Raw genomic sequence first — 27,705 nt, 5'->3', positions numbered from 1 at the left:
AATAAAAGAGAAAAAATAAAAAAGAAAAAATAAAAAAAAAGTAAAAATATATCTAGGAATTTCTCTGGAGCTGTTGCGGTCAGTGTCGGTTCGGCTCAGTTTCAGATATCTCCTCGTTCCAGCTTACAGTTCTCGATATCTACAGGCCTCTTCCGGTGTAATCGGTGTTTTCTACAGGGATTTTAATCTGTTGCACCTGTCCCTTCTGAAGCGGTTCCCTTTGTTTATTTGGCTTCTGTTTGCCGGTCTCTTCAGAGCCTCATTTCTGCCCTGACACAGGCGGGCGGAGGTGGACTCTTATTCAGGTAGCTAGTTCTGTCGCGCTGCTGGGAAGGACTGGCGCTGCGAGGAGGGGCTGGCGCTGCGAGGAGAGGCTGGCGCTGCTTTCTCGGTCTGCGCTGCTCAGGCTCCCGGCTGTTCTATATGGAGCGCGCCGCGCGCTGCGCGCAGCTGCAGCCCTCGGGTGTTCCACAAAAGCGGGGAACAAAAGGCTGCGTCCGCTCTTGTGCCTTCCCCGTCAGAGCGGTCCAAGCAGCCAGGAGCTTGACAGGCGCACTCTCCCCGGGTGTGGCGCGCCCACTCCCTTCCACGGTCCCAGTCTCGGTTTCCACCGGCGCCAGTCGGGTGCGTGCGCCTTCTGCCCTCTGCGTCCCCAGCCCCAGTCCCCGCCCGCGCCGGTCGGGTGCCTGCACCCTGTGTCTCGTCGCAACCTGCTCCCGCCTCCGGTGGGTCTGGGCCGGTCCGCAGTCTGCGAGCTCTTCTCTGGACTTTCTCGGTCCCTTTGTTCTGCGAACGGCCGGCAGCGTGTTCGGGCCGGTTAATTTTCTCTCTCTTTTGCTCTCCCACAGTTCAAGTTGGCACCTCACAAAAGCTCCCTCCGATTGTCCTCAGGGCACTCAGGCCCGGACCCTACCCCAAGCAATGCCACTGGCTCCTCTCCGTGCCGCCCCCACTTGCTGGTGGCGGATGCGGGTGTCTGGGGTACTTTTCTGCTGAGAGTTGCTTTTAGGCACGTAATCTGTGGGTTTTATTTATTGTTTCCCTCCCAGTCAGGTTGCTCTCCTAGATTCAAACACTTCCCCCAGGCCCGCCAGTGCGAGGGTTTCCCGGTGTCTGGCAACGTCCTCTAAAGACTCCCTTCCCGGGACGGATCTCCGTCCTTAGCTCTTTTGTCTCACTTTTTATCTTTTATATTTTGTCCTACCTCCTTTCGAAGACAATGGGCTGCTTTTCTGGGCGCCTGATGACCTCAGCTAGCGATCAGAAGTTGTTTTGTGAAGTTTGCTCTGCGTTCAGATATTCTTTTGATGAATTTGTAGGAGAGAAAGTGGTCTCCCCGTCCTACTCCTCCGCCATCTTGGCTCCTCCCCGCCTGGGGATTTTTGAAGAAGGCACTAACATTCTGTTTCTAGACTGCTGTGCTAATTCATCGATCCTAGACTTGAACTGCACCACTTCCAGTCTCCAGCCAACCCTGCTTACCTCAAACTGGGCCCCACAATCCTCATTGCCAAGAGCCAGTTCCTTAATATCCTGTAACTGTTTGTCCTGAGTTCAGTGGTTTTTGTATCCTGACAGACTCCTAGTTTTTCTCAAGTCTGGAGTCAGGAGGAGATTCTGCCAGCAACCAAGGACCTCTCTGTCAGTCCCGAACAGGTTTTTCCTCCAATTACAAGGCTTGTCCCTATACTTGTGCTACTAAATATAAAAGATATGTAGTTATGATACCCCCTAGATTTTCTCTAATTGTTTAATGTACAGTGTTAAATACATTGCACCCTTAAAGCTGTCTATCAGTTTATCTTTATTTCAGAAATCTGAACAAAGGGACAGATCATACTTGAGCTCAGTGTTTGAAATTTAAATGTCCACAAGACAAAAATAATAGCAAAAAATAAGGCTGCTAATGAATGACTGTGATAGTGGTGGTGTTAAATGAGTGCGGACTCTGTGTTAGAAGTTTCTTTGTCTGAACATGACTTCCTGTACATAGCTTTTCAGGTGTGCACTGTGAAAAAGAGTGAAGCCATGAAGCAGGTTAACACATATGCACTTGCACACACACAATTCAAAAGGAGGAATGCTCTAGGATAAAAATGGAAAGGAGACAGTGAGATTTAATACAATGTCAGGAAGGGTCTTTTGTAGAAAAGTCCCTGGGGCACAATCTCGACACATAAATTACAAAGTAAGAACAGCCAGGTTAAAGTTTGTCATGAGACTTTTTTAGAAAGAAAAGAGCATGAGTAGCAAGTCAAAACAGGCAAAGATATGAAAAGGGGCTATGTGTGGAAAGTAGCAGCAGTCCTCAGGGGCAGCAGAATTGTTTGACATTCTGTCATTTTTTTGGCACCTGCTGGGATGTAAGCTTCCATAGAAGGCTGTCCTGTGCAAAGGCCATGTGGCTGTCACCACTCACATCATAGGTTATTCCTCACGTGAACCGGTGAGTGTGGTTTTTGCTAACAGAAGCCATCAGGGAGAGTCTGAAGGGTAAGGGATATACCACTACCTCAAGCTCCCCATCCTGGGTGCCACCTCTTTCCTCAAGATATTACAAGTTTGTGAGTTGTGAGGATGAAGACAGGAGTCAGTTATAGAAAAAGCCTAGCAGTTTATTTCCTGATGGTTTACAGATGGACACTTATCTCTTTACACTTTCTCAGGAGGGTCTGCGTGGCAGCTTCGGCTGCTCTCTGGACACTGATACAGGGGTCCTGTCGAAGTGCTTGGAGCCCTGAAATGGAAAGAAGAACAACGTCCACTGAGGGAAGAAAGCCAAGGCCCTAACTTCGCAGTACAGGGAAGCCTCCACTAAGGATCAGAGCTACGTGGGGCTCAGGCCCCTGGGCTCATATTTCACCCTAATGGGTAGGATTTGGTTCCACAAATTTAGAAACTATTTTGACACTGAAATAAGGGAAGAGAAGATGCTGACCTTGGGACCAGTAGGTTTATAAACAATCGAAAAATTGAAGTCTGTTGGGAATGGTGCCTGCAATGGGATGGAGCTGAGGGTCACCTTACACTCTGGAGAAAGTCCAGTATCTGGCGAGCATCAGAGACACTGATGGGGTACACTATGGGGTACACTATGATTTTACAGCTGATGTGGAACTTGGAGTGGCGTTAGTTTCTCTTTCTTTAAGAATATAACAGGGCTCTGGACAGAAACTAGGGTTGGTACTCACGTGTGGTCAGTTGTTCTCTGTCTATTAGCTCCACATATTGGTAAGTCAAATTGAGAACAATGGCATCTAAAATCAACAAGAAGAAAAGTTACTGATTTTGCTATAGAGGAATTGGCCATGAAAAGTCAGGACAGACTCTGCACCTGGTCAGAAGTTAAGTGGTCTGAATAGCGAATGAACAAGCTAGGCTCCCCATGCACCTCCAGGATGATGTGAGAGTGATGTGTATGGAGTCTTGAGTGCTGTGACTGGAAGCGGTCGCTCGCTCACCATGTTGCTGGGAAAACTCACACTATGTCCTCTGGGGAGTGGGGGGGTGGGGCGCGGCGCGAGTTGTCAGGGTTTCGAACATATATGGCCCCTGTCTTCCAAAAATTTACAACGTAGTTAGGGGGCTATGGTTTTTCCAGTAGTTATGTATGAATGTGAGAGCTGGACCATAAAGAATGTTGAGCACCGAAGAATTGATGCTATTGAAATGTGGAGCTGGAGGACTCTTGAGAGTCTCTTGGATGGCAAGGAGACCAAACCAGTCAATCCTAAAGGAAAACAACCCTGAATATTCATTGGAAGGGCTGCTGCTGAAGCTGAAGCTCCAATACTTGGGCCACCTGATGTGAAGAGCTGACTCATTGGAAAAGACCCTGATGCTGGGAAAGACTGAGGGCAGGAGGAGAAGTGGGTGACAGAGGATGAGATGGTTGGATGGTATCACCAACTCAATGCACATGAGTTTGAGCAAACTCCAGGAGATAGTGAAGGACAGGGAAGCCTGGCATGCTGCAGTTCATGGGCTCACAAAGAATTGGACACATTTTAGTGACTGAACAACAACAAAAAGGGGATCCTCTATAGGATCCAATAAGGGATCCTTAGGATCCGGCTTCCCTGGTGGCTCAGACATTAAAGAGTCTGCCTGCAGTGTGAGAAACACAGGTTCAATCCCTGGGTCGGGAAGATCCCCTGGAGAAGGACATGGCAACCCACTCCAGTATTCTTGCCTTGAAAATCCCATGGATGGAGGAGTCCAGCAGGCTACAGTTCATGGAGTTGCAGAGTCAGACACGACTGAGCGACTTCACTTTCTTTCTTTCTTAAAGGTGGCCAACCCAGTGGGTCTATTTGTTGTGGGCCTGATTACATGGAATGGGTTTCATGATAAGACTTGATTCTCAGAGACCCACTTACTTTCCTCTTTTATTTTATAGATCAAACAAAGAGGCAACACAGTGAAATTCAGTGAATTGTCCAGAATCACCTAGCAGAGCCAAGGTCTGTTGGCTCCCACACACCCATACATTTTTCACTAGTTATCACATTGCTGCTAAAGCTCTCAGCTTGAACTAAGCTTAGAAGGTTGACTATGGTTTATGTTAATGGGTGGTACAAAGGAAAACAATTTGGCAGGGGCTGCAGGCTTGGATCAAAGACCTGGGGAAAAGAGGGAATAGTGACTTGGAACCAGAAGAAGCATGAAGGACCCAAACAGGGAGAATGGTCTGATGGAAAGAGAATGAGTGTTGGGAATTCAGAAGCTGTTACTGTAAGTCTGCAAAGAGAACAGGTTCTTTTGAGGGAAGATGTTGTAATACACAAAATGAATTTTCTGACTTTTTTTTTTTTTTTTGGTCATACCAATCATGCTGGTCTTCCCAGGTGGCACTTGTGGTAAAGAACCCACCTGCCAATGCAGGAGACATAAGAGACATGAGTTTGATCCCTGGGTTGGGAAGATCCCCTGGAGAAGGAAATGGCAACCCACTCCAGTATTCTTGCCTGGAGAATCCCATGGACAGAGGAGCCTGGCGGGCTACAGTCCATGGGGTTGCAAAGAGTCAGATTAGGACTAAAGCAACAGACACAATCATACCAGCATTCATGCTGGGGTAGCTTCCAGGCAAAGCAAAACAGGATGGCAAGGAGCAGACCTGTGAGTGGAGAGAGTGGACGTGGCCTCACCTGTGAGTTTGATGGCTGCACTCCTGATGGTCTCCCAGCTGCTGCTGAAGAAGGTGAATGAGTGTGTGTGGAGGATCCATAGGATTTCTTGGTTTCTCTTCGACTGGAAGAGATATGTGTTACAAAGAGGGCAACTGAAAGTGGGAGGGGCGGGTGGGCAAGGGAAGGACTGGGAGTTCGGGATTAGCAGATGCAAATTAGTATATACAGAATGGATAAACAATAAGGTCCTACTGTATAGCACAGGGAACTGTATTCAATATCCTGTGATAAGCCAGAATGAAAAAGAACATGAAAAAGAATATATATGTATAACTGAGTTACTTGGCTGTTGAGCAGAAATTAACACAACCCTGTAAATCAATTATACTTCAATAAATTTGAAAAAAAAGAGGGCAACTGAGAGGTAACTCTTTAAGAAATTCAGCATCCTATAGGCCCTAAGAACAGACATCAAAAGACTAGTGAGCATGCATACAGCCGTTAATCGTTCTATTGGAAGGTGTCTTATGGCTATTTCATTCTATATTTAATCAGGGTGGCACTGGAGCTTATAGGACTAATCAACAGATGTTTCAGCAATCAAGAGCAGATTCCAGCTGGAACTTGGGGACAGAGTAGAGGGTGATGTGGCAGGATATCTGGTATCACTGTTCTTCCCAGATGGTTCTGGCTGTAGCTGGGATTCTTTGCTATGTGCTTTGCCTTCTGGGATTTGCCTGGACTCTTGGCCTGAATTTTTGGAAGCAGCACCTATTGCACACTCACCAGCTTCATGCAGAACTGCCTGTAAAAATCCCTGGCCCTTGGAAGATCCTGACCATCCAAGAGATGGTCTAATACCCCATAGAGTTCCTGGAGGCCCAGAAAAGGAATGCAGATGATCAGGACATCACGGCAAGCCTGGAAAACAGAGTTTTCTGTGTCACAGTGCATAATGCTAGTTCCCCTTCCAGAAGGGAAGGCAGGCTGATTGGAGTGTTGGGAAAAGAGCAGTAAAGAGTGATGCGAGGGATGGACAGTCAGCGCTACCACCTTCCCAGTTACAAAGATGGAAGTGCAAACTCAGGAAGTGATGGCCAAAAAGGAGCCCAGGATGGGATAACTGGTTTTCAGGTTCATTTGAGAATGGTGTCTTCAGATATGGCTTCTGGTCCAGCCAGACCAGGCTTCCTGGCACCTCTTGGCCATGGGAGAGGAGGAGGCACAGCTGTCTGTGCAGGGGCCACTTACAGTTCCAATCTTGGGATTGGGGTCCCAGAGGTGGAGAAGGAATGAAATCATGCTCTTTTTTATTTCTTCAGCAAAAAAAATCTTCCACCTTCTTCCTGTTAGGGATGCCAGATTCTCAAATAAGAGGATGGCAGTCAGCCTCACATCATCCTGCTCCTGTGGTGACAGATGCATGTCATGGGTGAGTCCCCCACACAGCCGTTCCCAGCTGGAAACCCCCCAGCCCACTCTGCCCCTTCCCATGCAGTAAAGGAGGCCGGAGCCCAGGCACTGGGGTTCGCTTGTCACAGCTCCTGTGTGTTCCAAGAATGCCCTTCCTTTCCCAGTATCTCTCCACCCACATGACCTGAGTTTAGAGCTAGAGACTTGGTTTTTGACTTTGAGGAACTAATGAGGAAATGTGATCACAGGAATAATAAACAGGGGGTGCTGGTGGCAGAAGGCCAGGGAGGGTTCTTGTTTATTCTGTATTTTATGCATATTAGTCTGATTGCATCATTAGCCTGGAGTTATGGGGCCTCTGATCTAAACTGCTCAAGGTCTAGGACGCTTCTCCAAGATCCCATACACTTTCCAAAGGGATTACAGGAAGCTCAGAAATTTGGGCTTTGGGTCTCAGATAGAGAGAGAAAGAGAGAGAGAGAGAGAGAGAGAGGATAAACAAAAAAGTGCTTAGCCCCACTCTTGTATATATGAAGTTATGGAGCTCCCTTGCTTACTGTCCAGGAGGGTTGGCAATGCTTTATAAAAGGCAAAAGATGTATGTGACCTCAACAGGTGGTGGAGAAAGATGGTCTTCTATTATCTCAGACACTTTGTTGATATGGTTTAGAGTTGTAACAAACTCTGATGAATTTTCTGGAGGTTTTCTTTTCTCTTTTTCTTGAGGGAGTAGGGTATCTAGAAAACTAGTATAAAATACCTATAGGAAGTTAGAGGGATGAGGGGAAAGGTCATTCTGGGTAAAAGAATATTATTTAGATTAGCAACAAACAAGGACCAATAGAAAAGCATTCCCACGCACATGAGTGGGAGAAGACAAAAGAGTTAACTTTGATAGCAAAATAAAATGTGTGTGAGCAGTGGGCATATAAACAACAATGTTATGAAAAAGGATGCTAATAAAGATCTACCATAACAAATAAAGGTGGCTTGTTGGGAAAAGGCTAGAAAAGTTAAATACATGAGATGTGACGTTGTAGAATGGAGATGGAAGTAGACATGTTCTTTAAATGTGCTAGAAGTAAGGTTAAGGTATATTTTTAAAAGATCTCCTTTTAGAAAGAGAAGCAACCCAATGACAAAGTATCCAAAAGCTAGAGTTATTTACTTAAAAAAAAAAAGAACCTATTTGAATTTTCTAAAATCAAAGACCTAAAGATAGGTCAAGGAGGAATTAACCAATTGGGACAAAGAGAAAGCAAAAAAGTCTTGGGTGCTGGGAGAAGTATTAAAGTTTAATGTTCTTGTTGTAGAGAGTGACGTGAGTGCTTGGGTTCCAGCATGGGAAATAGCAGTGAGCAGGGCCTGGAGTATGGGACAGCAGCTGTATTTTCTGTTCTACCATTTTTCCAAAGTGTCACCATATTTTTGGATTTTCAAGAAAGTACTTGAATAGTGAAAAAAAGAAAGAATTTGGATATTACAGAATTGCATGTTTTATCTATTGAAAAATATAGGGGCAAAGTATCATAATTTATTTGCAGAAAGAGAGCATTGCGTGCACGCAGTTGCTTTAGTCGTGTCCAACTCTTTACCATCTTATGGACAGTAACCCACCAGGCTTTTCTGTCTATGGGATTCTCTCAACAATACTGGGGTGGGTTGTCATGCCCTCCTCCAGGGGATTTTCCCAGCCCAGGGATCAAACCTGCATTTCTTAAATCTACTACATTGGCAGGCAGATTCTTTACCACTAGCACCACCTGGGAAGCCCCCAAAAGAGCATTACAGGACTGTAAAGAACATGTCATTATTAAGACTCAATTTTGGTCAAATTTTATGCAGATTTGATGAGGTTGATAACCTACTAGAAATGAAAAAGTTCTAACTAACAACCAGAAAGACTTTAGTTTTTTTCTTTTGCAGTAAGAGTGAGAAACATTCTTTTGACCATAAAACTAGAGAGACTTGTGATTATTGAAGGCTCAGATCCAAGAGTGTTACTATCATTGAATCAACAACAGTCCAGAAAACCTAACAGGGGGCTCTCTGGGGCTGACTTCAGCTCTTTGTTGTTAAAGATAGTTTCAATTATCTGTGTAGTGAAGAAGAGAACATCTTTGTTATTTTACAGAAGATACTGAATTGAGTGAAAGCCCATAAAGTACTTTTGAGTACAAATTGAGAATGAAAAGTAACACTAATACATTGGAGAAAGTAACTAATGCCAGCAGAAAGCTGCTTTCAAAGGTCAGGTTTAGACTCACACAAGAGGAGCTGAAACACACAAACCTGGTGGACTATGGACTGAGGGCATGTATTACAAACTGAAATTTGGAGGTCGGGTGGTTAATAAATTGCTAAAGAGTCAGGAAGAAAGGGTAAGATTAAAAAAAAAAAAAACTGGATTGAATAAATAGGAAAAAATTGGACTTGAGAGGTGATTTTTCTTCAGATTCTATTCAATACTTCTCAGGTCTCATTTAGAGATACAACACAGTCACTGGCTTGTAAAATATTAAGGAGCTGAAAAATTAGGTTTATGGTGAATAATGAAGGAAATAAAGACTTTTCATTTTGGAGACTATCAGTTGAACAGGTAATTTAATAAAGCCTGAATGTTTAAGAAGGATGCACTAGAGGCAGCCAATAGTTTCCATCTCCTCCAACCACACAACAGGAGCAGACAGGTATAGATTATAAAAAATAGGTTTCTGTTAGACGTGAAATAGATTTCTACATTAATGACAGTGAAAAAACCAAGAAGAAATAATAGAATCCAGTTTCCTAGGAGGTATAAAGAAAAATGACCTTCCTTTGCCTAGGATCATTGACTGATCTTTTCTGAAATGAGGTCTGTAAACCACATCAGGGGTTGACAAAATTTTTCCATAAAAGACCAAATGCTGAATAATTTAGACTTTGCGAGCCACATGGTTTCTGTAACAACTAATCAGTTCTGCATATGAAGTGTGAAGGCTGCCATAGATAATACGTAACCAATGAGCATGGCTGTGTTCCAATAACACTACATTTGCAAAAAGATGTTCTGGGTCACATTTGGCCCATGAGCCATGGGGAAGTTTAATGACTCCTGGATGAAATGAACTACGCAAGCATTTTGAATCTTTGAAATCTTGCACATGAAAAAGACAGTGTTGGAGGCATCAACGTCTAGCCCTGTAATGAGTACAGTCATCATCTGTTTTCCCCCAACAGAAAACATGGGGTAAGGATTTAAGTGTAAGGGATTCATGTGGGAGGTGAGCCCAGGAAGCAAAAAGGACAAGGGAGGAAGGCTATGAAAGGGAATATTAGTGAGTATGGCTGGTCTGCTGCAAGCACTGCCTGAACCTCTTTCTGTTCACTCACTTCTTCTGGGGAGGGAAGATTCCTGAACAGGTTCACTTACATCTTCAAAGAAGGTTCTTGTTTGCAGCACTATTTCTTTGAAGTAGAAGCTCACGTCTCTGTCTGTGAGCAGCTCCAGGATCTTTTTTAGAGCCTTCAAGCTTTCACAGACGACCTCAGTGCGGGCCAGGTGATAGAGGCCTCTGATGACAGATTCTAGCATTATCTGCTTGTGCTTCTTCACCTATTTCAAAAAAAGGTCTCTTAATCTCGAAAACTGTTCTGTGTGTATCTGGAATAGGGTAGGAGACCCCAGACAAGGGGACTGACATTCTGTTAAGGTCACAGATCCTTCAACCCAAGAGCCACTACTTCAGCAACTTCTTTGGATTTTCACTTAATTTCTGAAATTAACACACATGGTTACCCCATGTGGTGTGGTTACCATGGGGTGTGGGTTACTAAATAATTATTTTAAAACTCTACTTGTGTGCATGCATGCTCAGTTGGGTCCAATTCCTTGCAACTCCATGGACTGTAGCCCACCAGGCTCCTCTCCATGGGATTTTCCAGGCAAGAATAGTGGGGTGGGTTGCCATTTCCTTCTCCAGGGGATCTTCCCAACCCAGGGATGGAAACTGTCTCCTGTGTCTCTTGCATTGGCAGATGGATTTTTTTTTTTTTTTTACCACTTAGCCAACTGGGAAGCCCCTAATTCTACTTAGATGAACTACTTTTTGTCCCTCCCCAACCCCTTTTACCTTGTGAGGGGCTCCAGAAGCTGTATTCCCGAGACCCCGGATGGCCATTTGCCTCAGGATGGGGTTGGAGTCCCAGGCGCTCTGATCCATCAGAACAAGCACATCGCGTAGATTCCCATGCTTCCAAAGGACTGGCTCCTTCATGAGCTGAAAATGACATACTTCTCCCCTTTATTTGAGGGAAGGGCCTCCCTTCAGGAGAGTTCTGAAGGCATCACAGCTATGATGAAAGGGTAGGGCCCCAGCTGCTTGTGGAGCAGAGGAAGACGCCTTGGGTGAATACTCAAAACTGGCAGGAACTAAGCTCTGTTGGTGAGCAACCCACAGGTCAAGGTTATGAGCTGATGAGAACCAAAAGACCTAGTTAAGAATATATGTGCACGTGCTTAGTCGCTCAGTTGTGTCTGACTCTTTGCGACCTCATGGAATAAAACCTGCCAGGCTCCTCTGTCCATGGAGATTCTCCGGGCAAGAATACTAGCGTGGGTTGCCATGCCCCCCTCCAGGGGATCTTCCTAACCCACGATTGAACTGGGGTCTCCTGCCTCGCAGGCATATTCTTTACCAGCTGAGTTACCAGGGACGCCCAGTTAAGAAGATAATTCTAATCTAAATGGGAAAACGAAGCATGGAAAACAGGAGTAACTGATGAGGTTATTTCTCTGGACTGGCTGGGCCAGCCTTTATCCCAGAGTGTAGAAGGACTGTAGTATTGATATATTTGTTGGTTATATTTTGTTTTGTCTTTTCCAGGTTACTTCTCTATCCTTCTCTGCTTTGGAAGTTGATGTCTACAGACCAGAGGGCAGGAAGAGGACAAGCCTGGGTTCTTTTTCCTCTCTCTCTCTCTGCTCAGGTACTGTATCTCTGGCAGTCGTTGGGCCTCTCCACTCCCACAGCTCCCAGTGAAGGTCCCTCTTCTGTGGCTCTGGTTCCCATTGAACTCCTGAGAGAGATACCCCAGGGGACCCAACGAGCCTGCTGGGATGGCTTGCCTCAGAGAAGAAAGCGGTGCCCGTTATCCGGTAGTTCTCTGAGGAGGAGGTCAGGGATGGGAGGAGTTGTTCTGTGATGTCCAGTATGATTCCATGTTGCCACACGGCCATGCTCCTAGAAAACCAAGGCTCCCATTGTAGCGGAGACTTTTTTCTTTCTAAACAATGGAAGACACTTTAGTCTATTCCTCTATCAGGAAAATCAATTATTTTAAAAAGGGATGTTAACAAGGAAAGAGCACCAAGCCTTAAACTTTGTAACACCCTATCTAAGTACCTGACTGAAGTGTTCAGTTCAGTTCAGTTGCTCAGTCGTGTCCACCTCTTTGCGACCCCATGGACTGCAGCATGCCAGGCCTCCCTCTCCATCACCAACTCCCAGAGTTTACTCAAACTCTGAAGTGTAGTTTGCCTAAAACTGTTCATTTGTATTGATATTTTTTGAGGAATTGCTGGGTTTGGAGCTGATCCTACCATGTCTTCCCAACCCCCTTTGCTTTTTCCTCTTTTTTTTTTTCCTCCTTGACTCTAAGTCCTTGGTGACTCAATGGCTTTCAGTGAAGTTGCCTGCACTGCATTTTCACTTTGTTTTCAGTTTTTTCTTTGGTATCTAGTTTTGGAGTATCTGAACATTACCTGGCCAGTGCACAGACTCCTATGTGGTGGGTACTGGGGCTGCTGAGGAGGCTCCACACGTTGTCTCCCTCGTCAGATTCTTTGGTCAGCCCTTCTCTCATGGCCTGGGCCTGCACACACTTCAGAGCTGTAGTCGAGAGCCTGAAAGAGACAGTTAGCATCACAAAAGTAAGTCCACACCAGGCAGGGAATTGTTAACCCCCCAAGTCCATAATCCATAATAAATATCATCAAGCTGTCTGTATTCTGTATTTTCACATGTTATATCTTGGGGCTCTATATTAATATCTATGAATCTGGTTACTTATAACCACTATATTCTATAGAATAAATATAGCACATTTTGTTCGTTTAAAAAAAAAGTGTTCCTCACAATGCTCCCTTACTCCTGGATGAATGGAGGCTGTGCAAGGAAAACACAGGCAGCCTTGATCTCACACTTTGGTGCTGGGGCCACAGGGGATATTGACATGTCCGGAAGTCAGTCAATAATCCCACAAAATCTTAACCTCTCCTGAGAAAATCAAGCCCTGAGGATAGAAAGTGTGAAATACTGTATCTGAGTGGTTCAAACACAGCACCTTGGAAACCAGGTTGCATCTCTCAATGGATAGTGCACTGCAATTGTTGGCCAAACAGTAGTTGTGATGCAGTCTCTATTGATTGTGTATACAATTCGTGTACACAAACAGATTTAGGTATGGCTGTCTGAGCTGTCCCTGGAGGAGGACCTGGCCACCTACTCTGGTATCCTTGCCTGGAGGAACCCATGGACAGAGGAGCCTGGCGGGTTGCAAAGAGAGGGACACGACTGATGTGACTTAGCATGCACACATGCGTGCTTAGAGCTGTAGGTATTTTCGTAAAGTTATATGCATGTATGTACATGTGCTGAGCCTAACTGCTTCCTTCATGGCTTAGATGGTAAAGAATCTGCCTGCAATGCAGGAAACCCACGTTCAGTCCCTGAGTTGTGAAGATCCCCTAGAGAAGGGAATGGCAACCTACTGTAGTATTCTTGCCTGGAGAATTCCATGGACAGAGGAACCTGGTGGGCTACACAGTTCATGGGGTCACAAAGAGTCAGATGGGAGTGACTGAGTGCATGCTCCTGCACGGGCAAGCAAGCAGACCCAACCCCCTGCCCACCCCCCAATATGCATGCTCACTGGGTCTAATTGCTCTTTAAAATGCCTTTTAATAGGTTGATTTGACTTTGGAATATAAAGTTAGGCAAGAGAACAGGGAAGCAGAGCAGTGTGTTGCAGGATAAAAATCTATACCTAATAATCCTCAAGAGCTCTATGGAGCAATATAAAATACGAATTTAATAATTTAAGAAAGCACTAATTTATGAATTAATTGGGACTCTTTTTTCTACCTTTTTCAATGGTTCATGAAATAATATTGCTTCCTTCAATTGGTGAAGTCTTAGATTTGAGGAAATATGATATTTATTTTTATTTTTATTTTTTCCATGTATGGTGTGTATGTGTATACTCAGTCGTGCTGGACTCTTTGTGATCCCATGGACTGGGGTCCCATAGGACCCTCAATTCATAGAATTTTCTGAGCAAGAATACTGGAGTGGGTCCCATTTCCTTCTCCAGGGGATCTTCCCAACCTAGGGATTGAACCTGCATCTCTTGCATTGGCAGTCTCCTTCATTGGGAGACAGATTCTTTACCACTAGTGCCAGCTGCCTTGAATATTACAGAATTCCAACTTTCCTTGAAAGATTTCAAGGCAAGAAGACAAAGGAAGTGGATGGGGCACTCTAGAGAAGAGGATGTTGCTGCTTATAAGACTGTTCTGGACAACAGCGCCTGGGTACCAGCTCCGGGAAGGGCTATGAGGCTCAGGGATGGCGGGACCTTGTTTCTTCAGGGATAGTTGAGGCCATGCCAGGCCCTTTTCTGGAGTCTCAGGTCAGGACGTCTCCAGAAGGGCCTCCTGCCTGGCCGTTTACCTGCAGGGGTCAGCTATCTGCTGCCGCTCGCCCTGCGGCATCACCCGCCGCCGGCGGCTGAGGGCAGAGGTGGGCATCTTCTGACCAAGCGTGCAGCTGACCAGCTTCAGGAGAAGCGCGAACAGCTCCGGGTACAGAATCCCGACAGGGGTGCCCGTCGACACCACTTCATACATGGCACAGGCCACCTGCGGGGAGGAAGGGTCTCGTGTCAGGCAGGGCTGACCTTCCAGGCTGTTTTCCCTCCACAGGATTGCTTCCCAGGTGGACCACAGTTGTGGTAAAGGCACACAGAAAAGGGAGAAAACGGAGGGTTTATTTTTCTGGAAACTTCTCAACTCAGGCTGTGTTTTTCTCTCATGGCTCCCATGTGGGGTGACTCCAAAGTCTAGTTGGCACCATCAGGTAGGCTTAGGGTCTTTTGACAACAATTAGATGTCTTGAAGGATAATTTGAAAACAGAGGCACAGATTTTCCTTGGGCTGATGAGAAATTGGCTTCTAAACATGATCAGCCACAGACAAACAGCTATGATTGTCCAGTTCAAACTGGAGTCGATTTAAAACCAGAGTATAAGAGGGGAAGAAGTGTGATTCATGCTGCACCACCCAGTGAAGGTGGGAACAGCTCAGATGTGTGACGGGTTGTCCAACTCACAGATATCGCCTCTGTCCCGGCTAGGTCATCTTCTAACTCGTTCTCCAGTTTGTCGACTAAGGCTCGCAAGAGTTTGCCACTGGAAGCTGAGTTCTCAGCCAGAGATTTCCACAGTGTCTTTGTGTCCCTAGGGAAGGAAGGCAGGAAGCTGATGAGGCTCAACTCCTTGGGAGATGCGCTTTTCCATTGGATCCACTCTAAAATCACATTGTGTTTACGACTAATCACAGTTGCGGGGACGAGTGGACATGCCAACATGCCTGGGGATAATAAGGATGCTTTATTTAACAATCTAGCATTCGGGCCTTGGGTTGCTGTGGTTTGTTAACATCAATCAAGACAGAAACCTCTCATGTAGATGCATTCTCAGCAACCAGAAAGGGGAGAAATAATCACTTTCTAAAACTCACTTACTCCTATTTTAAATACACACACACACACACACACACACACACACACACATACACATATATACATATACACATACCTAAAATTCTCATCATCCAATGAGGACATATATTTGAAAAGTACTTGGAAAACCATTACCTGTGATTCAAGCACTGTTTTTGAAATTAGTCAGGTGAGATGTTTTCAACTTTTGTTTGCTATCTTTCTCTCAAACCAGAAATTCTTCTCCAGTGCCTTACAGAGGGTCTTCCCTGGGAAAAGGCTTAGTTTGACTCTACCTGTCAAAGGGCAGAGGCTTCTGTAAAAGGTTGGCAACCACTGCGTCCATGTGAAAGCTGGCGATCTGAGAGACAGCTTCCAGCATAAACTGAAAACTGTCTTCCTTTTGTCTGAGGACCGGCATGTGATGGTAAATTATGCCCAAGATCTCCAACAGCTAAAAAGAAAAAGCCAATTCAATCACTGAATCACCATTTTTCCTTGATGTGGTTGGCTTAGGTCATGTACAGTCAGCAAGTTGTGGGTGGTGATTGATGAATTAGAAATAATGTTAAGGAAGTGATTGATTCTACACATGGCCTATCTCTTGCTCAGGACAATTACTGATAAATTAGGCATTTATTCTTAAATCAGTCTAGCAAACATTTAGTAAAAGGCAGCATTATGCCAGGTGCTGAGTTAGCCACTGTGGGGACTTTACCAGGGTTGCATAAGATGTAGTCCTTTCTCAAAAGGATTGAGTCATCTCATAAAAGACTTCAGCTGTACACCCAAAGGCTTGTGCACAAAACTGTGTATGGCAAATGGTGTACAAGAGATTCACGGGACTGATAGGGGAATCCAGAAGTAACTGAGGTCACTGTGGAGGGACATCTGGTCTGGGTCGCAAAGGATATATACCAATTCCAAAAGGCAAGGTGGAGATGGCGAGGAAAGGAATCCTCATCAGAAGGAACAAGAGACGTAAAGATGCAAATAGAACACAGAGGGTTCAGAGAGCAGTGAAACTAATCTATCCTATGCTATTGGATACATGTCATTATACATCTGTCAACACCAGAACTAAAATCCCTAATGTGAATTATGAGCTTTGGGTGATTATAGGATGGGTCATGTAGGTTCATCAATTGTAGCAAACGTAACCTGAGGTGTGGGATGTTGGAAGTGCTGAGGTAGGAGGTGTACTGAAACTCTGTAACTTCTGCTCAGTTTTACTGTGAACCTAATGGCTTTAAAAGGTATAATCTATATAAAAACTACATGGAAGCCTGGTAGAAGCAGATGTAGAAAAGCTTTATGGAATACGAGAATGGTTCAGTTTTGGAGCACAGAAAGAATGAAGGTGAGAAAAAAGAGGAGGATAACTTGATAGAAAAGACAAAGCTGAATCCGAAAGGGCATTGAGGGCCACCTTTCTGAGTTCAGGTGTTAGTCTGTGTGAAGTAGGGAATGATATCATGCATTTGGATTTTTTGGCATGGATTAGGACATGTCTCTATGCTAAAGCAACTTTGCATCCAGTAGATATTTCTCTTGTTTACTTTGGATAGACATTTTTAGGTTAAATATAACATTTTTCATGGAATTGTAATTCCTTAATCATAAATATCCTGCAAGCCTGATTATCACACAGTCCCATACTAGTGATTCTTGGAAAACATTTAGGTCCCTAGCCTTTACCTAGCATGTGAACAACTTCCCCTTTTATGTTTAACACACAAACACATGGATATTCTAAATTTATTAACCTTTCATTCTCCCAAGACTGGCCTAGGGCCTGCCACAGAGTATAGACTCAATAAATGTTTTTGAAAACAAACAAACAAACAAATGATTGGACAGTAATTAGAACAGAGGTCATTTGTAAAAGTCAGGCTTTGGAGAATTCTTTAATTTAGGATGATTAACTCCGGGCTCTGGGGACCATGACCTCTTCCTCCTGTTACCTTTTGGAAGGAAGCCTTTCTGAGTTAAAAATTCTTTTACTCATCATTGATCTCTGAATGGCTAATATTTTGATTCTGACTTTAAGAGAGAGAAGACAGCATATCCATTTGAAGTTCTTAACCAGACTTCCTGAATTTAAATCCAATTCTCTCTGCTTAATTCTCTAGTTGGGAGGAAGGATTGAGGACTTTTCTTTCAGTCATTCCTCGAGGATCACCTTCTTTATCAGAAAATACCTAAAGGGTGTTAAAGAGCAGCTCACAGGGTGGCGGTGAGTTAGAAAACCCGCCTGGCCCTCAGTGGCCATCTCAAAGGTTCACAAGATCAGTCTTATGCTTGCAGATCTTACAACCCAGTTTTCCACACCCCACATGCTTCTGGTTCAGATATTCTTCCTCTGGCCAGAGTGGCAGCTTGGAAAGTGCTCATCATCACAGACTAGAGAGGCAATTGAGTCAGGCTGAGATGGGCCCTCCGCCTGAGCCTGGCTGCTCATACACAACTTGGGTCTCTGCTGAGGCCTCCTGAGGCTGTGTATGCTCTTGCCTGTGACTCATCAGAGGACCATCTGAGGAGTGATGGCCTGCTTCTGGTACTAGCATTTCAGAAGTGCTAAAATCGTGCTCAGTAGTTGTCAGACTGGCTGTCAGTTCACCTGGTCTTCCAAAGTAGCTCCCTGCTCCTTCAGGGCGGTGATCATCCAGATGCCACAGGCCTTTGTACATGGTGGGTTGAGGCTCTCTAGACCATCCAGGGTTTCCTCCAGGAACATGAGCATTTCTTCACTGGGGATGAGTTTACTGACAATCTGAGAACAGACCCAGAAAGACTCATGTAACCAAGCCCCTCATTCCCTATCTGGACACCCAAAACATGCTGTCCTTTGTTTTAGGATATTAGAAACCACTGGGCTTTCCAAAGAGTTAGCGTGTGATTGAGTCCACAGAAACTAGAGAAAATACTAAAATAGGACATAGACACGGCCTTTCAGTCTAAGTAAAACTTTCCTTGAAGTTGCTTTTTAAAAATCATTTCATATTTATTAAATTCTAGGTCTTCCAAGGCAATTTCCTCTCCAAACCTGAATTTACAATATGCCCCATAAAGGAAAAATAATGCATAAATGGCAATTTAAATGTTGTCAAGTACTTTCATATACATTTCATCTATCATAGAAATGTCTTGTGTCTGCCAAAGAGTAGCTAGTATTCAGGATTCAGGAAATCTATCACCAAGTACTAAGTGCCTGGCTAAATAGCCTGTGCCTCACAGTATCCAAATGGAGGGTGAATTAAGATGAACCCTGTCTTTTGCTTTTGTGTGTTTCAATATTGAGTAGTCAATAAAAGGTCAAGAAAATAAGACTTTGTAATTTTGGTCTCTAGACAATAATTATATAGAATGTTTGATTGTATATGTCTCTGTGTATGTGCGAATAAAAAGGCAGGCAGGGGAGGTGAAAAGTTAGCAGTCTGAATAAATTCCAGAAGCATTATCTGGAGTTTTAACCAAACAAGAAGGTCATGGTTATGAGTTTGTGGGTATGAAAACATTCCTATTCACAACTGAATTCCCTCTGTATTAAATGGCCCAGTGATGTGTAGTAGAACAATCTTTGAGAGGACATGGATTCCTTTTCACGAGTAGCTGCCTGTCCTAGCTGGATTCTGAGTTACCATGGCTCTAAGATCAAGGCCTAGACTCATGTGTCTGTTCCATGGAGCACCAAATGTCTGCCTGGGTCCAAGCTCAACAGTTGTGTTTTTTTTCCCCTTATATTGGGATGATATTGGCTTAGGAATGAAGGAAGGAAGGGAACTCATGTTTTTGACACTTCTCGTGCATCAGACACTGTCTTAGGCACCGGACCTGTTTTCTCTCCCTGTGCCCCCATGAGTTTCTCTCCTGTATACTCATCACTTTCTTGTCCCTGCTGCTGCCTCCTTAGTCCAAGCCACCTGAGCTCGCATGTGGATTCTTACAGTTTCCTCCAAACTGACCTCACTAGTTTCACTCTTGCCAGCCTATAGTCTAGTTTCAACATGGCAGCCAGGTGACCCTTCAGAAACAAAGTTGTATCACATTCTTCCTTGCAGAACCACCACTAGCCCATAAGATTTTGCAAGTTAGGAAAAATGCTTGGTTCTCAAGAAAGTACCCTTCTCTCTGTTATTGTCATAATGACCAATTTTGTTGTTTGCTGCCCTCAGTGGGTAATTACCATAGTACACATATAAATCCATAATGTCTGCATTGGGAATAATGCTGTCTCACACAAGTTGTACATTTCACACCTGCCACATGGTGTGTGGTGGTTTTGACTCTTCTGTTCAAATCCCTCTGCTGGTTTTTTATTTTTATTAGAGTGAAACCAAGGTTCTTAATAAGGCCTTGGAAGGCACTTCAATCAGCTCTGGACTATCTCTTGGATCTCATGACCCACTTCTTTCTCCACCTCAGGGCCTTTGCACATATTGTTCCCCCCTTTGCCTGGAATGTTCTTTCCAGATATATTTGTGGTTCTCTCTTTCTGAGTTGTGATCCCTAGGGGATCTGCCCCCACCTTACTCTTTATTCCCTTCCTTGACTTTGTGTTTCTCACTTATCACTACCTGACATCAGATTTATTTCGCTGCTTCATCCACTAGGACATAAACTCAATGATGGCAGGCATTTCTATCCTAAGATCCTGGAAAATAGCCTGGCACATGGTAGATGCACAGGGCACATGAGGTGAATGAATAAGTGACTGAATGAATGAATGAATCGATTGACCAATTCTCATAGCAGCTCTGAGAGGGAGGTTATGCATTTTTTTAAGATGAGGAGATAGATCACACAGCACACACAGTTCAAGGGGTGCACACAGAATACATCTGACTGACTCCAATGCCCATTTCTCTCATTTTACCCTACTGCCTCCTTCACCTGGAGAGGACTGCATGGTTCCCTAGGTTTCGCAGAGTTTGAAATGAGATTAGCAGGTGTTGCCTGTATACATGGACCCAGATATAATGAATGGACAAAAGTCTTTTATTTCGCTAGAATGACTAGACTGTTTGCCCTCCTTGGTAGAGGAGCGTATACAGCTGACTCATTTGAAAATCAACCCAGAATCATCCTTATGTCCCTTGATCAGTTCTCCACATCTATTACCTTTGCTATTTTGGAGGAAATCTTGATCTGGACCTGCACATCATCACATTGCAGCCCTTCCTGCAAATCCTGTAGTCTTTCTACTTCCAGGTGAACACCTACAATCAACAAAGGGTGACATGGGAGTTCAAAGAGCTGAAAGGGGTTGAAGAGACTGTTTATATTTTGATGTGACACTAATTCAGCTGCTGGATGCCTTTAACAAACGCATGAAAGCCTCTCTGATGAGCGTAAGAGCAAACACTGAGGAGTTGCTGCATACTGAAAGCATGCTAAATACTCTGATCTCATTTATTACTCCTAGAGATCATCTGAGGTTATTTGCAGTTGAGAAAACTGACACAGAGAGATGTGAAGTCATTTGGCCAGGTCATGCAGGGAGTGAAAATAGAGGGTTGGAACTTGAACCCTGGTCTGACACCACTGCCGAGGCTCTTACTACTCTGCTCTACTGCTGGCTCTGGTGGAGTTCTATTCTGCAGTGAGCTTCTGTTGAAGGGAATGATAAGGTAACCACTGTAATCATTGCAATTGTGTGATTGTTGATATGGACTTGTATTGCAGACCTCAATGGTAATGATTTTCTGTTTGTTGTTTGGAGTTAGTGATTGGTGGAAACTCACACCTGAACCACTCTCTGGGAGGTAGCTTAGCCTCATGGATGGAGGACCTGGGCTCAAAGTCCAGCTTCACTGCTTTCAGTTGTCCAAGCAACTGGTAAGTTTCTCAATTTCTGATCTATTATCTGCATTAACAATGGGCTGAACAACATCCACAAATATTAAGTGGACATTTAATTCAGTAAAACACTAGTTACTTGTATTGAGTACATATTTAATTTAATGATCACATTCTTTCTCTCTCTCTCTACCATGTTTATTTGATCAACCAGGAAAAAAAGTTAACATGAATAATGAAGTATGGTATTTCCTGCTAACAAAGAATATTTAAGAACTGGAACTTTGCATGTTTCAGGAAAATAAAGGAACCTAAAGGGAGAAATATAGATCTGATAGAGCGCCTAAAGAACTATGGACAGAGGTTCATAACATTGTATGGGAGACAGTGATCAAAACCACCTCCAAGCAAAAGAAATGCAAAAAGTCTAAATGATTGTCTGGGAGGCCTTAAAACAGTTGAGAAAAGAAGAGAAGCAAAAGGCAAAGGAGAAAAAGAAAGATAAAACTATCTGAATTCAGAGTTCCAAAGAATAGCAAGGAGAGATAAGAAAGTCTTTCTAAGTGAACAATGCAGAGAAATAGAGGAAAACAATAGAATGGGGAAGACTAAAGATCTCTTTAAGAAAATTAGAGATACCAAGGGAACATTTCATGCAAAGATGGGCTCAATAAAGGACAGAAATGGCATGGACCTAATAGAAGCAGAAGATATTAAGAAGAGGTGGCAAGAATACACAGAAGAACTAAACAAAAAAGATCTTCATGATCTGGATAACCACAATGGTGTGATCACTCACTTAGAGCCAGACATCTTGGAGTGAGAAGTCAAGTGGACCTTAGGAAGCATCACTATAAACAAAGCTAGTAGAGATGATGAAATTCCAGTTGAGCTATTTCAAGTTCCAAAAGATGATGCTGTGAAAGTGCTGCACTCAATACGCCAGCAAATTTTGAAAACTCAGCAGTGGCCACAGGACTGGAAAAGGTCAGTTTTCATTCCGGTCTCAAAGAAAAGCAATGCCAAAGAATGTTCAAACTGCCACACAATTGCACCACACAAATGCTAGCAAAGTAATGCTCAAAATTCTCCAAGCTAGGCTTCAACAGTACATGAATCGAGAAGTTCCAGATGTTCAAGCTGGATTTAGAAAAAAGCAGAGGAATCAGAGACAAATTGCCAACATCTGTTGGGTCATAGTAAAAGCAAGAGAATTACAGAAAAACATCTAGTGCTTCATTGACTATGCCAAAGCCTTTGACTGTGTGGATCACCACAAACTGTGGAAATTCTTAAAGAGATGGGAATACCAAACCACCCAACCTGCCTCCTGAGAAACCTGTATGCAGGTCAAGAAGCAACAGCTAGAACTGGACATGGAACAACAGACTGGTTCAAAATTGGGAAAGCAATACATCAAGGCTGTATATTGTCACCCTGCTTATTTAGCTTATATGCAGAGTACATCATGGGAAACCCTGGGCTGGATGAAGCACAAGCTGGAATCAAGATTGCTGGGAGAAATATCAATAACATCAGATATGCAAATGACATTATCCTTATGGCAGAAAGCAAGGAGGAACTAAAGAGCCTCTTGATGGAAGTGAAAGAGGAGAATGAAAAAGCTGGCTTAAAACTCAACATTAAAAATTCAAAGATCATGGCATCTGGTCCTCTTAGTTCATGGCAAATAGATGGGGAAACAACAGAAACAGTGAGAGACTTTATTTTCTTGGGCTCCAAAATCACTGCAGATGGTGACTGCAGCCATGATATTAAAAGACACTTGCTCCTTGGAAGAAAAGCTGTGACAAATCTAGACAGCATATTAAAAAATAGACATTACTTTGCCAACAATGGTCCATATAGTGAAAACTATGGTTTTTCCAGTAGTCATGTATGGATATGAGAGTTGGACCATAAAGAAGACTGATCATCGAAGAATTGATGCTTTTGAACTGTGGTGTTGGAGAAGACTCTTGGGAGTCCCTTGGACAGCAAGGAGATCAAGCCAGTCAATCCTAAAGGAAATCAGTCCTGAATATTCACTGGAAGGACCGATGCTGAAGTTGAAGCTCCAATAATTTGGCCACCTGATGTGAAGAGCTGACTCAGTGGAAACGACCCTGATGCTGGGAAAGATTGAAGGCAGGAGGAGAAGAGGATGACAGAGGAAGAGATGGTTGGATGATATCACCAACTCAGTAGAGTTTGAGCAAGCTCCAGGAGATGATGAAAGACCATTCTAATAAGACAAGCATGGCCTGGCATGCTGTAGGCCATGGGGTCACAAAGAGTCGGACATGAACAACAACAAAGGAAGACCAGGCAGAACAATAATAGAATTCCTTTCTTCCTATGAGGTCCTTTTGTGGTACATTTCTTGTCTTACTAGAATGGTCCTTTAATTCTCACCCCTTTAATTCATTTGTTTTCTGGCTTTGATAAAATCATACACCCTTCATGAATTATCTTCCCAAACCCCAAGGGACTGTCAGATCTATTCAGGTTCTGCTGAATAGTTTTCCCCTATTGACTGACTCTATCATCTGCCCTCAACCAAATCCCACCTTCTGTCTTTCACACACTTTTAGCATGCAAATTTAGAATTGTTATATCTTTGTGTTCCAGCATCAGAACAGTGCCTGAAACACAAAAAGGCGCTCAAATATTTCCCCAGGGGCTTCCTCTGTAGCTCGTTGGTGAAGAATCTGCCTGCAATGCAGGACGCCTGGGTTTGATTCCTGGCTTGGGATGATCCCCTGGAGAAGGGATAGGCTACCCACTCCAGTATTCTTGCCTGGAGACTTCCTTGGACAGAGGAGCCTAGCAGGCTACAGTCCATGGGGTCAAAAGAGTCGGACACAACTTAGTGGCTAAACCACCTCTTTCACCTTCATCAACAGGCTTAGTTCCTCTTCTCTCTCTGCCATAAGGGTAGTGTCATCTGCATATCTGAGGTTATTAATATTTCTCCCGGCAATCTAGACTCTTAATGCTACACCTAAAAAAATGAAGAGTCTAGTGTAGGCATGAGTGGCCGTCAAGCTGGCTGAGGGATCCAGGCTGCACCTGGTCTGGAGGGAACTGTAAGCAAGGCAGGTTCCACCTCGGCAAAACATATGCTGATTTAATCTGGATTTTTTTTTTCCATTTATTTTTACTAGTTGGAGGCTAATTACTTTACAATATTGTAGTGGCTTTTGTCATACATTGACATGAATCAGCCATGGATTTACATGTATTTCCCCATCCCGATCCCGATTTAATCAGAAAGCCCTGAGTGTTGGTTTCAGCCTGATACAGAGGTTTTAAAATTCCTTCTATTTCCCGACATTGATAGTTATTTACACATCCCGGCAGAGCAGGCATAGGTACTGCTATGCAAGCTACAAAAACCTCCACAAAGTTCTCTCTCTTAGAGAACTCTGAAATTCACTTAGCACCATGATAATAGTATGATTTCCTCTGAAAGAAAACTGCGTGGTAGAAAAAGCTTTGCTAATATGCCCAATTGGTGTGTGATTTAAATCAGACACTCTCAAAACATTTTACCTGTTTTAATGGATCTTTATGATGCTTTGGTGCTATTATCTTTATTTTTTAAAAAAAAACCAAAAAGCAGAGCCACTGAGGAAAAAAGATCTAAGAGAGAGAGAGAGAGAAATTGTGTGACATCACTCAGAAATGACTGAACTAGGGGAGGAGAAAGAAAGAGAGAAAGAGAGGAAGGAGAGAGAGACCTACAAAGAGAAAAGCTGAGAAAAATGAAAACAGGTATCTTCTCTGCATCTGTGAGGTTCCCATCCTTCCCTCACCTTTTATACAGAACAGACCAATAGCTGAACTAGCAGCAGCCTGGCGGATGGAGGGCAGGGTGTCACAGGAGTGAGGAGCCAGGAGGCCGAGGAGTGAGCCGATCTTAAAATTCTCTGGTGCCTGAAGGATAAAGGAGGATCCCGAGGTGATGGGGTGGCTTGATGATGTTCCAGGATAGTCCCAACACTGGATATTAAGTTATTGTTTTCTCCATGCAGATCCTTAGAATAAAATGGAATCTCGGACTTTCCAAGCGGACAGGCAAGCAAAGACAACTGAATCGCTTCACTCCCCTCCCCCCAATCCCCACTCCCCGCCCCCCACAACCCCTCAGCCGCCCCGTGATTGTACTCACAGTGCTGTGGGTTAGGGTGGACCTCAGGGTGGTTCTCTGGAAAAACTGCCTGGACGGGAGATCCATCACACAGGAGTTTTGGATTCCATTGGCCTCCGAGGTCCTTGTTAGCAAGCAATGACATCCACCCATTCCAGGGGCTTACTCACCTCGACATCATTTGTCAGCACTTTCGCGGTGATCTGGAAGGCTCTCTCTCTTTCCCAGTCTTTTTGTGAGACAAGCCACATTCGGAGAAGCTGTTGGTCAAAGAGTACAAGTTCAGTTCAGTTTAGTTGCTCAGTTGTGTCCAACTCTTTGCAACCCCATGAACTGCAGCATGCCAGGCCTCCCTGTCCATCACTTACCCAAACTCATGTCCATTGATTCGGTGATGCTATCCAACCATCTCATCCTCTATTGTTCCCTTTTCCTCCTGCCCTCAATCTTTCCCAGCATCAGCGTCTTTTCAAATGAATCAGCTGTTCGCATCAGGTGGCCAAAGTATTGGAGTTTCAGCTTCAACATCAGACTTTCCAATGAACACCCAGGACTGATCTCTTTTAGGATGGACTGGGTGGGTCTCCTTGCAGTCCAAGGGACTCTCAAGAGTCTTCTCCAACACCACAGTTCAAAAGCATCAATTCTTCTGCGCTCAGCTTTCTTTATAGTCCAACTCTTACATCCATACATGACTACTGGAAAAACCATAGCTTTGACAAGATGGACCTTTGTTGGCAAAGTAATGTCTCTGCTTTTTAATATGCTGTCTAGGTTGGTCATAACTTTCCTTCCAAGGAGTAAGCGTCTTTTAATTTCATGACTGCAATCACCATCTGCAGTGATTTTTGGAGCCCCCAAAAATAAAGTCAGCCACTGTCTCTACTATTTCCCCATCTATTCGCCATGAAGTGATGGGACCAGAACCATGATCTTAGCTTTCTGAATGTTGAGCTTTAGGCCAACTTTTTCACTTTCCTCTTTCACTTTCATTAAAAGGCTCTTTAGTTCTTTGCTTTCTGCCACAAGGGTAGTGTCATCTGCATATCTGAGGTTATTGATATTTCTCCTGGCAATCGCGATTCCAGCTTGTGCTTCATTCAGTCCAGCATTTCTCATGATGTCCTCTGCAAATAAGTTAAATAAGCAGCGTGACAATATACAGCCTTGACGTACTCCTTTTCCTATATGGAACCAGTCTGTTGTTCCATGCCTAGTTCTAACTGTTGTTTCCTGACCTACATACAGGTTTCTCAAGAAGCAGGTCAGGTGGTCTGGTATTCCCATCTCTTTCAGAATTTTCCACAGTTTATTGTGATCCACACAGTCAAGGCTTTCGCATAATCAATAAAGCAGAAATAGATGTTTTCCTGGAACTCTCTTGTTTTTTCGATGATCCAGTGGATGTTGGCAATTTGATCTCTGGTTCCTCTGCCTTTTCCAAAACCAGCTTGAACATCTGGAAGTCCATATATTGCTGAAGCCTAGCCTGGAGAATTTTGAGCATTACTTTAGTAACATGTGAGATAAGTGCAATTGTGTGGTAGTTTGAGCATTCTTTGGCATTTCCTTTCTTTGGGATTGGAATGAAAACTGACCCTTTCCAGTCCTGTGACCACTGCTGAGTTTTCCAAATTTGCTGACATATTGAGTGCAGCACTTTCACACCATCATCTTTTAGGATTTGAAATAGCTCAACTGAGATTCCATCACCTCCACTAGCTTTGTTCATAGTGATGTTTCCTAAGGCCTACTTGACTTCCCATTCCAGGATGTCTGGCTCTAGGTGAGTGATCACACCATCGTGATTATCTGGGTCATGAAGATCTTTTTCGTACAGTTCTTCTGTATATTCTTGCCACCTCTTCTTAATATCTTCAGCTTTTCTTAGGTTCATACCATTTTTGTCCTTTATTGAGCTCATCTTTGCATGAAATCTTCCCTTGGTATAACTTTTTTATTGAAGAGATCTCTAGTCTTTCCCATTCTATTGTTTTCCTCTATTTCTTTGCATTGTTTGCTGAGGAAGGCTTTCTTATCTCTCCTCACTATTCTTTGGAAATCTGCATTCAAATGGGTTTATCTTTCCTTTTCTCCTTTGCTTCTCACTTCTCTTCTTTTTACAGTTAATTGGTAAGGCTTCCTCAGACAGGCATTTTGCTTTTTTGCATTTCTTTTTCTTGGGGGTGGTCTTGATCCCTGTCTCCTGTACAATGTCATGAACCTCCGTCCATAGTTCATCAGGCACTTGTCTATCAGATCTAGTCCCTTAAATCTATTTCTCACTTCTACTGTATAATCATAAGGGATTTGATTTAGGTCATACCTGAATGGTTTAGTGGTTTTCCCTACTTTCTTCAATTTAAGTCTGAATTTGGCAATAAGGAGTTCATGATCTGAGCCATAGTCCACTCCCAGTCTTGTTTTTGCTGACTATATAGAGCTTCTC

The 27,705-nt window shown here is 43.8% G+C and overlaps 1 protein-coding gene across 1 annotated transcript in view; it reads right to left on the bottom strand.

Moving 5' to 3' along the window:
• Nucleotides 1–2,598: 2,598 nt before the first annotated feature.
• Nucleotides 2,599–27,705, bottom strand: part of MROH2B (maestro heat like repeat family member 2B) — a 61,115-nt gene continuing 36,008 nt past the window's right edge. Inside the window, exons 17-32 of the mRNA XM_043488843.1 lie at nt 25,427–25,516; nt 24,922–25,042; nt 20,426–20,523; nt 17,925–18,077; nt 15,601–15,758; nt 14,915–15,041; nt 14,258–14,445; nt 12,289–12,429; nt 11,653–11,767; nt 10,658–10,804; nt 9,958–10,140; nt 6,384–6,539; nt 5,919–6,053; nt 5,151–5,253; nt 3,192–3,257; nt 2,599–2,737 (exon numbers count right to left, since the gene is read on the bottom strand). Of these exons, the coding sequence (XP_043344778.1) occupies nt 2,631–2,737; nt 3,192–3,257; nt 5,151–5,253; nt 5,919–6,053; nt 6,384–6,539; nt 9,958–10,140; nt 10,658–10,804; nt 11,653–11,767; nt 12,289–12,429; nt 14,258–14,445; nt 14,915–15,041; nt 15,601–15,758; nt 17,925–18,077; nt 20,426–20,523; nt 24,922–25,042; nt 25,427–25,516 (2,088 nt within the window). The 3' untranslated portion in view covers nt 2,599–2,630. The remainder of the gene's footprint in view (nt 2,738–3,191; nt 3,258–5,150; nt 5,254–5,918; nt 6,054–6,383; nt 6,540–9,957; nt 10,141–10,657; nt 10,805–11,652; nt 11,768–12,288; nt 12,430–14,257; nt 14,446–14,914; nt 15,042–15,600; nt 15,759–17,924; nt 18,078–20,425; nt 20,524–24,921; nt 25,043–25,426; nt 25,517–27,705) is intronic.

This window comes from Cervus canadensis, chromosome 16, assembly GCF_019320065.1.
Source record: "Cervus canadensis isolate Bull #8, Minnesota chromosome 16, ASM1932006v1, whole genome shotgun sequence".
NCBI classification, from domain to species: domain Eukaryota; kingdom Metazoa; phylum Chordata; class Mammalia; order Artiodactyla; family Cervidae; genus Cervus; species Cervus canadensis.
Note: the sequence above shows the minus strand (reverse complement) of the source record. Positions and strands in the feature narration are given on the sequence as shown.